Source organism: Notechis scutatus, chromosome 1 (genome assembly GCF_049901735.1).
Source record: "Notechis scutatus isolate UNSWTSFEM ecotype Mainland chromosome 1, rNotScu1.2, whole genome shotgun sequence".
Taxonomy (NCBI): Eukaryota; Metazoa; Chordata; class Lepidosauria; order Squamata; family Elapidae; genus Notechis; species Notechis scutatus.
The window spans coordinates 314,570,082-314,585,742 of record NC_142009.1 but is presented as its reverse complement, the minus strand read 5'-3'; the positions used below and the strand labels follow the sequence as shown (position 1 = coordinate 314,585,742).

At 36.3% G+C, this 15,661-nt stretch overlaps 1 protein-coding gene across 1 annotated transcript in view; it reads right to left on the bottom strand.

Moving 5' to 3' along the window:
* Window positions 1-15,661, bottom strand: part of C1H14orf39 (chromosome 1 C14orf39 homolog) — a 38,612-nt gene that overhangs the window by 12,930 nt on the left and 10,021 nt on the right. Inside the window, exons 2-9 of the mRNA XM_087963822.1 lie at window positions 15,429-15,511; window positions 14,064-14,120; window positions 13,224-13,280; window positions 12,660-12,786; window positions 11,118-11,207; window positions 10,088-10,275; window positions 9,449-9,491; window positions 6,801-7,134 (exon numbers count right to left, since the gene is read on the bottom strand). Of these exons, the coding sequence (XP_087819948.1) occupies window positions 6,801-7,134; window positions 9,449-9,491; window positions 10,088-10,275; window positions 11,118-11,207; window positions 12,660-12,786; window positions 13,224-13,280; window positions 14,064-14,112 (888 nt within the window). The 5' untranslated portion in view covers window positions 14,113-14,120; window positions 15,429-15,511. The remainder of the gene's footprint in view (window positions 1-6,800; window positions 7,135-9,448; window positions 9,492-10,087; window positions 10,276-11,117; window positions 11,208-12,659; window positions 12,787-13,223; window positions 13,281-14,063; window positions 14,121-15,428; window positions 15,512-15,661) is intronic.

Here is a 15,661-nt window from a genome sequence, read left to right as displayed (position 1 = left end):
CCATAAATCAAAGAAATTCAACATCACAGTGATAATAGGAGAAAAACCTTGTGATATGGAAATTGAGTCCGGATCCTACATATCTATGGTGTCCTGGACAACTATAAAAGAAGCAATCCCTGGCATAACTTGACAACAACTAAAACCACAACGTTTAATACTAAAAGATTTCCAAGGGAACAGAATTCCCCTGTTAGGAAGAGGAATTTTTCCAATAAAATTCAGAAACTTCACAATTGCCTTTAACTATCGTGGACAAAGAAGTACCAAGCCTCCTCAGAATAGAATGGTTTAGAGCCATAGGAGTAGAGATGACCATCCACACCACGCAAGCAGAGGAGCACAATCAAATGAGAGAGAACCTGCAGACTGAATTCAAGGAGGCAAGTATAAGGGGACCCCTATTTCCCTCAACCTTGATCCAAAAGTTCCCCCTGTCAGAATAAAACCAAGGCAAGTCCCTTTCTCCTTGAGACCCAAAGTGGATGAACAATTAGATAAACTCATAGCCCAGGGAGTACTAGAGCCAGTTGATCACGCTAAGTGGAAGACCCTATAGTCACTCCAGTTAAGCCAGATGGGTCAATCAGAATCTGTGCTAATTATAAAATTTCAATTAATACGGCATTGCAACAGATCATGTACCCAGTGCCAGTTGTACAACATCTATTGCATTCAATAGGAAAAGGGAATTTTTTTGCCAAATTAGACTTGGCTCAAGTCTATCAGCAGTTACCTGTGGATGAAGAAACAGCAGAAGCTGAGACCATTGTAACACACAGGGGTGCTTTCAAATGCAAAAGACTGCGATTTGGGGTCAGCGTAGCCCCTGGACTATTTCAAAGCTTAATGGAACGCCTACTACAGGGCATTGTGGGGGTGGTACCTTATTTTGATGGTGTCCTTGTGGCAGCAGAGGACAAAGAACAACTTAAACAAAGACTAAGGCTAGTCGTGAGCAGATTCCAAGAAGCTGGCCTTAAGCTCAAAAAAGAGAAATGTCACATAGCAGTACCAAGTGTTGAATTTCTGGGATATTTAATTGATGAGACAGGTATATACCCCACCAATAGTAAAATAAAAGCAATTAAGGAAGCTCCCACTCCAACAAACAAAACAGAATTACAGGCTTTCCTGGGACTTTTAAACTTTTACAGTATTTTTCTACCACAGAAAGTGACAGTTGCTGAACCACTTCACAGACTTCTTGATAAAAATGCAGAATGGACTTGGGGGTACAGAGAAGCAACTGCATTTGAATCCATAAAAGGACTCTTAACTTCTAACAGTGTTCTAGTACAATATAATGAAACATTACCTCTTTCACTAACATGTGATGCATCTTCTTTTGGGGTAGGGGCCGTTCTCAGCCATAAATTCCCGAATAGCAGAAAAGCACCCATTGCTTTCTACTCAAAAACTTTATCCAAAGCTGAACGGAATTACAGCCAGCTAGATAAGGAAGCACTGGCTGTAGTAGCAGGCATTAAGCATTTTCATGAATATCTTTATGGGAGACAATTTGAACTAGTCACAGACCACAAACCATTCCTAGGCATCATAGCAGGAAACAAACCAACACCAAACATATTGTCCCCTAGAATGATAAGATGGACTGTTTTCTTAGCTGCATATAACTATCGCCTTATACATCGACCGGGCAAGACCATAACTCATGCAGATGCACTCAGCCGTTGCCCCCTTCTAGAACCTGTTGAAGACCCAGCTCCAGCTCCAGCCACATCCACACTCCTCATTGAAGACATTGCCACCGGCCCTATCACAGCATCAGAGATAGCCAAACACTCAGCCAAAGACAAAACTCTGGCACATATTTTAAACTGGGTGTTGAGGGGATGGCCAGAAGAAGTGCTGGAAGGTGACTTTAAACCATTTAAAATTCAGCAAAATGAACTGTCTGTAATTAAAGGGTGTTTGTTGTGGGGGGATAGAGTTGTGATACCTGAGATGCTGAGAGAACAAGTCTTAAGAATGTTGCATGAGGGCCACCCAGGGATAGTAAGAATGAAAGCATTAGCCAGAAGTTATACTTGGTGGCCGGGAATGGATAAGGAAATTGAAAAATGGGTTGCAGGTTGTACGCCTTGTCAGGAATCTAGACCTGCACCCCCTTCAGCACCAACCATAGAATGAGAATCACCAAAAGCACCTTGGTCTAGAATACATATAGACCTGGCAGGGCCAATGCAGGGGCAAACATTTCTAATAACTGTTGATGCATATTCAAAGTGGGTGGAAGTAACGATCATGAAAACCACCACAGCAGACGCTGTGATTAAGGTATTGAGGAAATTGTTTGCCACACATGGGTTACCAGGTGTTGTGGTATCAGATAATGGGCCCCAATTCACAGCAAACAATTTTGAATGTTTCCTAGCTGAACAGGGAATCCGCCATGCATTATCAGCACCTGGACACACCCAGAATAACGGGCTGGCAGAGAGAGCCGTAAGGTCCACGAAGGAAACCTTAGCAAAAATGGGACCAGCGGATTGGCAAATGAAAATAGACAAATTCTTAATGATACAACATATCACACCTTCGGCCACCACACACAGAAGTCCAGCATAACTTTTTTTAAAATAAGTTTTATTGAGTTTTAACAAAACAAATAAAACATCTTATTTGAGTACAGCATGGTTCCGGGTTATCACATTTCCATACAGACACAATTTTATATGCACATTCATCTTATGTATTCAACTTCGTATCTTATTACTCTTTTTCCAACTTCTCACTATTTCTCCCTTTACTTCTCTCAATTTTCTTTTATGGTTATCTCATTTTCTTCTTATTCAATTGTATTTCTTTTACCTAAATTTCTATATCTTTTTATTCATTGTACTTATACTTTTGTCTGTGCATCATGCCCGGCCACATACATTGGACAGACCAATAGAAGAATAAGTACCCGCCTGGATGAACACAAAAATGCAGTCAAAAAGCTGGAACACACTTCCTCACTAGTCCAACACATGGAAGCCACAGGTCATAGCATCAACTTCAATGGCACCAAAACCCTAGCCACTATAGAAAACCCCAGCCACAGAATCATCAGAGAAGCCATAGAGATTGAAAAAAGACCAGAAAGCATGAACAGAAGAGATGATTCCACCAGACTGTCAATCATTTGGAAGCCTGCACTCACAAACAAAAAAATCTCCACACCACAAGCCAGGCAAACACCTGGGCACAAACAGATCCCCCCTGATACCTCCAGCTCAAACACACCCCAACCAGGCACCCAGATGAAACCTAGCTTCCTAACTAATGATAGCCGTCCATTTACCCGAAGCCAAGCTGCACTAAAGGCCTCCAATAAAGTAACACAATGTTGCCAGCCAATCAAAATACAAAAAGAGCCAAAAAACAGACAGAAGATATTAGAAACACCAATCAAGCAGAACACAGCAAACTCCAAGACCAATGAACACAGACCAAGACTCTCAACCAATCAGGATGAAGAAAAAACCATTCTGGCACAACAATAGGCTGCCCCAAATTCAAATCTGAAACCACTGTAAAAGCCTGACTCACAGATGAACACTATACAGAAGCCTGATGATGGCAGATGAGATTCTGCCGAAACGTCGCTACAACTTTAAAAGCACAACTACTATGACGTGGGAAAATACCCGAACAAAGCTGAATGCCATACATGTAAGTACCAACTGAAAACTTAAGAATATATATATATATATATATATATATATATATATATATATATATATATATATATATATATATATATATATTATATTATATATATATATATATATATATATATATATATATATATATATATATATATATATATATATATATATATATAAACATTAGTACACAAAATAGTTATTCAAATTGATTCTAGTACTGGTATGAACCTTGTAAATCTTTCACGTTTCTTTTCAATATCTATCAATCTTTGAGAACAATTGAAATGTTTCCCTCCCTTCTTCATTATTACTTAACTGTTAATAAGCATACCATTGGATAGTCATACAGTTGTATCTTATAAATTATTTACTATTAATAAGCAAAATAATTATTCAAATTCATTCTAATAACTGGTATAAATTTCCTTATAAATCTTTCACATTTCTTTTCAATATTTTATCGATCTTTAGAAACAATTGTAATGTTTCCCTCTCTTCTTTATTATTGCATTAATTATAAATAAACATACCATTAAATAACAATATAGTTTTATCTCATAGATTATTTACTTATTTCATTTCTAACTCATTACAGTATTCTACTGTCACAACACTATCTTTTGTACCTTTGCATAATCCTAACTTTTAACTTAATTTAACCATTGTCTCTGTGTTTTCTAGCTGAGCAGATACCTTTAATCCTAGTACGTTTCCCCTTTTTCTTTATTTCCTGTTTTTGTCCCTCATAAGTTGTTTCCCTTTCTATCTTTCCCCCCTTTTTCTCATCCCTTTTTTTATACCCTTCTCTCTCTAATTTTCCCTTCTGTAGTTTTCTTTTCTGCTTCTCCTTGCTGTTGTACTTCTTTTTCAGACTATTGATCTCAAACTTTTAACTCCTTTCCCTCTTTTCCCCCTTATTACCACACTTTGCATTATTTGACCATTAAAAATGGCTTCTTCTTGGGTTAGTTTGTCCATTTTGGCGCATTGTAAAATTTTCTGAATAACCATATGTTCAGTGGGGATAGAAGGCATTAAAAAATAAAGAATCCTCATCCTATTACAACAATTGGAATCCTTTGTATAATTGGCTAAACCAAAGATAGATCACCTCTAGGAAAACTATGGCCGAGGGCCTCCGAAGCAGAGATAAAGAAAAGCACCGCCGATGATATTTTTGAAGAAGAAAGGATCTTACAGACAGTCACAAAATATGGTTTTATTTTAACTGTTTTCCCTACTCTACCCTTCCCCTCCCTTACTCTTCCCTTTTCCCTCTCTTAGGCTTTCCTCTCTTTCCCTCTTGGCCTATGCTAAGGCCTGTTTGTCTTTTTGTTGTACATAACTTGTAGTTGTGTTGTGCTTTTAAAGGTAAAACTAATAAAGTATTTTTCCAAGAAAAATGGCTTCTTCTTTGTCCCACCCTTCTTCTTGCTCTTGAAGCTTTTCCTTTTCATAGTTCAGGATCTCCATTTCAAAAAATTCAAATACGAAGCCAAAGAATCTTCCTCCCCTTTCTGCATCTTCTTTCTGTTTTTTAAGACTCATCTTCAATTCCTCCAGGAGTGATGGCATTTTAAACACTTTTGAACAACCACCCAATTGACTTTAAGTAAAAACAGAAAAAGAAAGAAAAAACCAATGCCAAAAACTTTTTTTAAAATCACTAAATGATCCCAAACTGTTCCTTCTTGTTTCTTTCCTTTACTTTTCCTTTCCGTGGGTTACTGTCTCTTTTAATAAGATTTCAGTTACAATGTATCCTCGGGAGTCTTTTCAAAGTTTCACTGTTAATCCTCTTTATTTTTTCAGGTGACACTACATTTTTCCATTAATCCAAATCCCACCCTTTTGCCTCTACTCTTCTCCTTTTTAGGGCTTTAAAATGACCAAGAGGAAATCTTTATTCTCCTTTTGACACTTAGATTTCAGCTTAAGGTTGCCTATTAGTGTTGAAATAGATTAATATAAATGTCTTTCCATACCATTTGAAATTGTCAATATAAAGGTAAAAAAAAGGTTTTTAACCTCCTTTTCTCTCTCCTTTGAAGCTTAAAGATCTTCTTTCAGAAGTATCCCACTAGGTACTTTTAGATTCAGGGTACCTTGCTTAGATGTTCTCTGTTGTTTAGCCTGGTCTGTCCTGCTTTCCTCTTTGTCTTCCTCCTGCACAATTTTATCCAGCCGGGTTCTTCTTTGAAGTGGCCATTTCTGACCACCGCTGCAACCGCCTTCGGGGAAGGGAGTTTAGACCAGCCAAGGAGGAGAGATGCAGCTCCCCTCCACTTGGCTAGCAATCTCCCCCCTCTTCACCACCTCTATGGGGTGGCTTCAGCTCCAAATCCAAAGGATCGGGGAGCTCCAGCAGCAAGCACAGATCGAAACCGTGCATGATCATGGATTTTGGTCTGTCGCTGAAGACACCCAAACCGGAAGCACCTAGAAGTCCAGCAGAACTTTTAATGGGGCAGAAGTTAAGATCAGAGCTAGATAGATTACACCCAAACTACAATCCAAGCACACCAATAGATTTGACGAGTAAATGCAGATATTTGAAGATAGGTCAATCCGTCTATGCTCACAACTATAAAGAGGGGCCACCATGGGTCCCTGCATGAGTAGTGCAAGTCACAGGTCCCCAATCTTATAGAGTAGAACTAGAAGATAGGAAAATATGGAGCAGACACATAGACCAACTCCAGGGACGATTGGAACAGAATCTGAATGACCAGAAAACCTCAGAAACAGAAACACAACATAGAGAGGTAAGACCAACCCTAACAACTACAAATACTGAAAACACAAGCCTCCTCACTCTAGGGTGGGACTCAAACTCAAGTACACCACAGGATAATTTAGCTGAAAGGGGGGAAATCCAGCAAAGGAACTCAGAGCCCTCTGTTCCATTGGAGCCAGCCCCGCCCCTGAAAAACCCTGAGGCTGGCTCTGGAGTGACAACAGACCCAACTAGTCAGGTTGCCACCACTGGGTGTGTGTGTGAACTGTGAAGGTCCAGTCGCACTCACAGGAGTCCCTCCTACTTACGTGATTATGTCTGTGAGTGAGAGCTGATCGGATGAATGCTTCTTCCAGGAGGGGAGGGGTGTTAGATATTCAATGGGAAAAGTCAGTGATGTCAGACTTCCCCCATTGGTTCATTTTCCAGGCGGGAAAATGAACAGCCGTCAGTGGCTGAAATTGTGGACAGCAGCCTGTAAAAAGAACAGCAGGCACACCGGGCAGCAGTCTTTTGTTCAGAGCTAAATAAAGAAATCCTTTCCTTCTACCGTTGTCCTGCCTCTTCAATATAGCCCATATATAACAATAAGCACTTACCTCTTTCAAATAGTTCATTTTCTTTTCTAGCTCTTTTGCAGTTTTGACAAGTTCAGCTGATTGCTGTGTGAGAATTTCTGCATGAGTAAGAGTTTCCTTTGTGTTCTTCCGCAGAGAAGCACTTTCATATGTTAAGGAATCACTCGAACACACAATTTAACATTCACATAAAAAGCTAAAAAGCACCACAATTCTGCTCAGAGTTATGAAGAGCTCATTTTCATTTAAACACCTGAAATCAATGAATTGGATTCTCCATAATTTGAATAATTTTATTCTCCATCCAAATTTACCGTTTGTGATTAACATGTACCTGAATCATTTATTGGCCTCCCCAAAATATACAATATAAGACACATTCAAATCTATATTTAAAAATTGCTAACTTGTAACTAACATGAAACATATCATGTTAATTTCATATAGCATTTTAATTATGTGAAGTTGACTTCTAACAATTGGTCCTAGTATTTCAAATTAAATTGAGAATTAGACTATAGTACAGTCTAGTGGCTATGGTATAATTTGTATATTAAATGATCAAAAGTTTAGAAAACATTACATAAAACATTTGAAAAGATGAATCTCTGCTAGCTTCTATAAATCTGGGGCCGAGGTAATGATGTTAATGTGAATGTTAATTCCATTTCAAATAAAACATGAAAGAAAATTGCATTAATATATTGAATGAATTTACACTGGTACTATACTGATAGAATGGTATCCAGGAATAAAGCAAAGTATTCTACTTTTGTGTAATCCCTCCTCAAATCTCCAAATTGGTTCACTGGACTGGGGGACCTATTGAAGCAAAACTAGACAGACATATAGGGGGAGAGATGAAGAAGAGTGAGGGTATAAGTCCATTTTTAGACATAGGCTCTAAGAGATAGCCACATTTGCTTTAATTTTATCCCCAAAATTTAAGATGCAATATGATGTATGGAAGGATAACAATTTACATTTAGTAGTTCTAAAAATAATACATACCATAACTAATTACTGTAATAATCTTTTATTTAACTAAGTAGAGTCATTTTAAACCAAATTTAAACTAGCGCTTCCTATTTCCCTATATGGTATCTTGATTACAATTACATATCCTGAATATATGAGCATTGTCCACAATTCCTTCTCATCGTTCTAATTTAGTCAGCTTCTTAAGTGGCAAAATACATTATTGGTACATATGCTTTCCAACTGATTTAACACCTTGCAACTATCAAGCTTCCCAGGAGGTGACAGACGGGTGGACTCTGGTGGTGATTAATGCTTCCCTACAGGACGGAGCAGTGCCCCAGCAGTTTAAGGACTGTGGTCTGTCCTCTTCTTAAGAGGCCATAGCTGGATTCCACCTGGTTGGATAATTTCTGACCTCTCTCCAATCTTCCCTTTTGGGGGAAGGTTATTGAGAAGGTGGGTTGTCCGGCAGCTTCAGAGGTTTCTGGATGAAACAGATTATCTTGACCCCTACCAGTCAGGATTCAGGTCTGAATTTGGGACAGAAATGGCATTTTTTCCTGGGGCGACTTTGGGAGATGGGAATGGGAGGCCTTGTGCTGTCCTAGTTCATTTCCTTCCTCTGTGGCCATTCTCAGTCAGTGTTGATAGGAAGGAAGAGAGCCAGCCCTCACCCATTACTTTATGGGGTTCTGCAGAGCTTGGTACTCTCTCCACTCCTGTTCAACATTTATATGAAGCCACTGGGTGAGATCATCTGTCACCATGGACTGAGGGATCATCAATATGTGTCAGCCCATGATGAGTTAAGTGATGCTGTGTCCTCCCTCTAGCAGTGCCTGGGGGCTGTTAGGGGCCGGATGGGGAGCAACGAGCTGAAACTAAACCCTTGCAAGACCGAATAGCTCTAGTTTTGGGGTTTGTTGGCTCAGGGAGATTGGCACCTTTGGTCTTGGATGGAGTGGCACTACCGCAAACAGACCCTGTGCATAATCTAGGGGTTTTCCTGGACTCACGATTCCTGCTCGAAGAGCAGGTGGCAGCTGTGGCCAGGAGGGCCTTTGCACAACTGCAGGTTGTGCACCAGTTATGCCCTTTCCTGAACCAACAGTCCCTACTCACAATCACTCATGCCCTAGTCAGATTAGAACGACTTCCATTCTAATACTCTTCCAGAAGGTGCTGAAAACCTGGTTCTCCCAACGGGCCTGGAGAACCCAGAGTGGGATGGAGCCCATTAAATGGCCTGTGTGATCTATTGTCGCCGGGGCAGGGAGTGGGAGTTGGGGAGTGATTTTGTTATATTGTACTATATTAATTTATTTGATTTTTTGTTAGTTTTTATTGTTTTAAATGTGGTTTTATATTCTGTAAACTGCCTTGGAACGCCATGGGTGAATAGGCGGCAGTATAATTCAATAAATAAATAAATAAATGATAGAATCAAAAGGGGGAAGAAAGACTTGAATGGATACATATATGTTGCCCATGAAGAAAGTGATTGGAAAGGACCAGGTTCTGGAAAAAAAGATGGTAATCATTTAATCTCATAACTGTTCTGCATCTTATTAAACAACAAAGAAAGAAAACAGAATTTTGCTAATTCCTTCAACAGAAATTAAACCTAGATTTTATGGTCTCAGAACAATTCCATTTCATACCAATCTTGTCCTGTTTATAGAGATCCTCTTTCCTTTTTTTGGCATATTAGTTTTGGGAGATGTGCATAGATACATACTTACAAACTTCATGGTATTTTTGAAAAAATGTAACATTAGAAATCCAAATCAGCAGTTCTAGAAGAAAATGTTTATAAACCGAACATATAGAAGTAAAGCATATGAGAAATTAATTAGTCCATGTGTGGAATACAGTATTAATCCAAATAAGAAATACAATATTTTTAAAGCAAATAAACACATTAAGCATAATATGACAGATTTCAGAGTAATGCAATTTTTATCAATAGCTTTTAATTTCAGGGGAAAATGCCATTTTGAATATGCCCATAAAGGGAAAATATTGTGAAACAATAATTTAACTTTCACATTTATTTTAACTTATTGTCTAAAGACTGCATAAATGAAATTAAAATTATTAAAAGCATATTTTACTGTGAAGATCTATAAGTTCAGCTTCTTTCTGCTTAAATAATTTGGAATGTTGTTGAACTCGATCTTGAATTTCTTCATATTCTTTTTTTTCACGATAATATTCTTGGGCAATTGTAGTTTCTAAATATTTTGCTTGGTGCTGCCTGAAAACTTCTTGATATTGATTCATATAATCCTGGTACATTTTTCTTTTAAAACAAGAAAATAGCCATTTTTCACTGGTGAATAATTGTATTTTCAAAAGATGATCACATTTTACAATATACACTATGTTCATGTTTTACAACAATATTAACACCATATGCTATTATTTAATTAACTGTGAATATTTCTGACAATTTGTATTTATTACTAATATATGGTCAGGAATACTTTGCTTGATTTAATTAGGGCATCTGTTGGAACCCTGACATATATACTATCACTATTAACCATATGTGACATCCTAATTGTAACTACCCATGAAAATATATTTTATATTTTTCTCAACTGCAATTTTCATTTCTTTTTAGTAATGAATAAAATTTATAAAATTATCAATATTTCATCAAATTATTCATAATATAACCATTTCTAAGCGTTTAACAAAATATGGCTGGGAAATCACTGGATATAAAATAGACCAAGTTGAAATGCTTAAATATCTGGACATTGCTCTTCAGCTCTCATATTCCTAAAAGGTAGATTATGCATCATGAATACAGCCCGCCAAAAGACTGTATTCCTATTGCCAAAAGGTGTAAGGCTATAATTTCAATGTTCTTTTTCTATAATGTGGATTTGTAAATCCCTTTTCCCCTTAAAATAATATTATAATTCTGTCATTCATTTATTCAGTCTTATATATTCTGTCTTTTAGCACTGTAGTATTGTACATATATTTTATTAATTTTATTTCTCTTAATTTAATAAAAATATGTTTCCATCTGAGTTTTTAAAATTTGATTTCAAAACTCTATACTATTCTGGTTAATGAATATAATACAAATGTTTAAGACGTAGTATGAAATGTTCATATGTCTTTGCATACTTGTCTTTTTCTGTTGCTTCTTGGTAATTCTGAAGTTCTTTCTGTAAATATTCTTCATGTTTTTTCAAAATAACATATGTTGGTTTCCAGCTAGATCAATAAGTTTAAAATGATAACAATTATTTATTTGTTTAGTCAGCATAATTTAAGAATTGTCCAAAGTAACAAAGCTATAATATAATTCTCTCTGAACTCTTTCCACTGGAAACAGTGCAGAGAAGAGCAACAAGGATGATTAGTGGCTGGAGGCTAAAACATGTGAAGAATGGTTGCAGGAATTGGATATGTCTAGTCTAATGAAAAGAAGACTAGCAGTGTTCCAAATTTTTAAAGGGCTGCCACAAAGAAGAGGGGGACAACGTATTTTTCAAAGCACCAGAAGGCAAGACAAAAAACAATGGATGGAAACTAATCAAAGAGAGAAGCAAACTAGAACTAAGGAGAAACTTCTTAATGAACAATTAAGAGAACAATTAACCAGTGGAATGTCTTGCCTTCAGAAGTTGTGGGTGTCCCATTGCAGGAGGCTTTTAAGAAGAGACTGGGTAGCCATTTGTCTGAAATAGTATAGCAAGGAGTTAGACTAAATAACCTCCAAGATCCCTTCCAATTCTCTTATTCTATGTTCTACTGCCGTGATGGAGAACCTATGACATGTGTGCTGGAAGTGGCACACAGAGCCATCTCTCCAGGCACACCAGACATCACCCATTACTCTTCTGGGTTCTGACGTGCGCATGCTGGTCTTCACGTGTGGGAGCACCAGAAATGGGAATAGGAGCTCCCCAGCGTACATACGTATGCTGGCCAGCTGGTCTTCATGCGCATGGGAGTGCCAGAAACCAGAAGACCAGTTCCCTGATGTGTATGCGCGTGCCAGCCAGCTGATCTTTGCTTGCACGTGTGTGTTAGAAAGCGGAAAACCAGCTGACGGCACATGTGCGCACTGGGAAGCTGAGCTTCTGATTTCTGGTGCTCCCGTGCAGCGCCCCAGGGAGCTGCTCTTCCAGTTTCCGGTGTGCGCATGCACAACTCCATAAGTAGTTTAGGCACTGGTGCCGAAAAGATTTGCCACCACTGTTCTAGTGTGAAGTGTCATTGAATGACAAGTTAAATGTTATCAGTTTACTATTTTCCCTTTTTAGTTTTAACTGCTTGTGTCCTGATTATACCTCCAATATTGCAAACATTCTTCAAAGGAAAATTGATGATTTGAGTTACATTACTTTGCATATTTTCAGCTCCTTTGGGTGCAATCTGGAAGCAATTTTAAGGAGTGCGACAAATATGGTATCATTGCATAAATGTCATAACTTACCTATTTGCAACATATGCTGTGACATAATAACATAATTGCATTATTTTGTGATGATGATGTCATTGATCACATGGCATCATTTTGACATCACTGTGTTATTATGGAATTCTTATTATTGATTTTTAGTGATTTTGATAATTTTTCCAGTGAAGAGAAGAATAAAGTAAGAAGAAGGGTAAAACATGGTTTATATAAATAATTATAAGCATATACAATATACTTACATGTTACAGTTCTCTTTATTGGTATTATTTTGTCTGCATAAGCTAAGAATTGCTTCCTCACTTTTATTTATTTCTTCATGTAGGTGGCAGATTTCACTTTTTTTCTCCAAAATGTTTGCAGTATATACTGAAAATAAAATTTTGTATATCTGGTATATAAAGAATTTAAGACTGAAATAAACACTTCATGGCATAGCATAGACATAACCATCTGTTCCCAACCACAGTGACACCAAAATGACAAAACTTATTTGTGAAAAGATAAAATATCTCTACCATTTCATATTTGTATTATGATATCACATGCGGATGGGTAAGGGAGAAAATAGCTAAAGTGATAATAGATCTAAGATATTGAGAGGCAGAAATAAAATTGCTTTGGAAAAAGTAGTAAGAATATGAAATACTTTATAATATGAAATATGAATTCATAAATGTGAAATATTCAAAATGATACTAAATTTGCAAAAGTAAAAGTAAAAATAAATCCTTGAATTGAACCATGGCATTATTTTTTTTCTACAATATTGCATCCTTTTTTATATATTGATAAAATATACTCACACTGTATCTGTTGTCTTTCATATTCCTTGGAGTAAGATGCTTGTTCAAGCTGAAAAACTGAACAAGATATATACATATTTTATATTGATATAAATCAAATTTAAATGTAAAAAAAAATATGCATTTTCAGTCATAGTTTGGTCAATTTTTATTGCCATTCTACATGAATTTCAGTTGAATTTGAATCATAGCAGAGGTGATATTCAGCAGGTTCTGACCAGTTCTGGAGAACCAATAGCGGAAATTTTGAGTAATTCATTGAACCGGCAAATACCACCTCTGACTGGAGATTTTACAGTATCCTTCCCCTGCCATACCCACCAGAATCAGTTGTAAAAAAAATTGAACCCCACCATTGAATCATAGTATGTAATTTCCAGATCTATTTATTCCAGATCTAATTCTGTATCTCCAAGTTACTTTTACTATTGAAAGTTTACAATTATTTTTCTTGTTTAGTGTCTCCTTGTTCATTTAAAAAACGCAAAAGGTAAAATAAAAGAAATGGGAATAGGAAAGTAAAATGAAAAATAAGAGAAGAGTTTGGGGCTAACAGAGCTGACCTGCAAATATATAAATGATCTTTATTTGTAAGTCTGTTCTGCTCTAAACAACATAGCTCCATATTTAATTTCTAAAACCTTTGTCTGAACTAAGAAACATTTTAATGAAATTATAACTAGTGACATTTCTATGTAATATCACATCCTCTCATAAAGAGCTTTATATAATAGCCATCTGTACAATTAATTCAGATAATCCAAAAATTTTGACTACTTGGAATAAAAAGTTAGGAATTTCTTTTAGTGACTATTTTTAGGATAAAACTTTCTAACATACCAAGTTGTAGCAGCAGCTTGTCCAGATTGCTTAAGAGAATATCAGCCATTTTGCAATCTAAATTTAAAAGCAGGAAAAGAAAATTATAAACTTACAATTGCAGAGAATCACCCAAATAATATTTTTTCATTGTTTGTTCATTTATTCTATTTCCTATATTCAAACTTCATTAATAATTGTTGCCATCACTATTCCCAATGTAAACTTGTATAAGTTGAGGGGGGTAATTTACAAAAAACAAGCAAAGGTGCAAAGTTTCAAGAAAAGAATTAAAGAGAAATACAGATGCTGAAAAGCTGAAAATCAGATAGAATCAAAAGGTAAAATTAATAAATATTAAACTATATTCAGTAGTTGAATTTAATTGTATTAAAGAGGTGTGGATCTCATGCCTGGGTGCTCAAAATGTTTCAGTCTTCAAATATTTTAACTTCCAAACAACCTTTCAAAATGCCTAACTTGAAGCAAATTACATGCTCCAAAGTTTTCTACCAAATGTGACATTTTAAGTTGAAAGGAGTTTTTTTTTAAAAAAACAACAACAACAACACCTACCCTATATCACAACAGGGGGTTCAATTCATGATAGAAAAATACAACAGTTCATGTTGTCAGTTTGATTAGTATATACAGGTCTGGGGTAAGGGTGTCTATGAAAGTCCCTGTTAAGTCTTTTTTTTATTTAATATTGGAAATGCTGTTTTACAGGAGTTGTGTTTTCAAAGAATGTATTACACATATTTTAAGCTGCCCACAATCTTTCGGGAATTGGACAACCTTAAAAAATCTAATAAATAATAATGCTATATTATTGTTGTGTTTAAAAAAGCTTTGCTGAAGGAAAGATATAATTTATATTCATGGTTTCTGTGAATGCTTTGCTCTGCTTTAATTTGCTGGCACGTGATGCAAAAGTTTATTTCTTTTGATTAGTTTGACTGAAATATAATTATTGCTAACTTTACTAACGTTGTATAAATGACCGTTAGTACTTTATTGGATTTAGTTGGCTTGTTGAACTTTGGTTTGTAAGTACAATCTGTGTATGATTTTCTTCCCTGCTTTACAAATTTTTTTCTGTGGTATTAAGAGGCATCAATAATGACCCCATTTTTGAAGGAAGCAGTTATACTTTCTACAAGCAGATACATCAAAAAAGAACAATGCACTTGATTTTATTTGGTTAAACCTGCCAAGGAGGCAAAAAACAAATAGGGAAAGCAGGCTAAACTTAAAAGCATCTTTAAAAAAAATAAGGATAAATAACTTGAACAAATATAGACAGGTATCTCATTTTCAAAACATAACATTACCAAATTTTCATAAAATTTTGATGGCAGATAGCATTCACTATGGATTACCTACAGTAAGAGCATACCGAACACTTGTGTTCCTGCCTTCAGTGATAAATAAGGGAAGAGAAGTTGGTCCTGAATATCTAGTGTTACCTGTGAATAGAACATTTGAAAGCTTACAAGTTTTGTTCTGACAGAACTCAGAAGCCAAGACAAATCATTTAAAGTTTTCTTTATGCACCACATTTTGAGAAAGGCAGTATCATTCCAAGTTGGAAATAACACTCTTTTTCTATTCTGTCC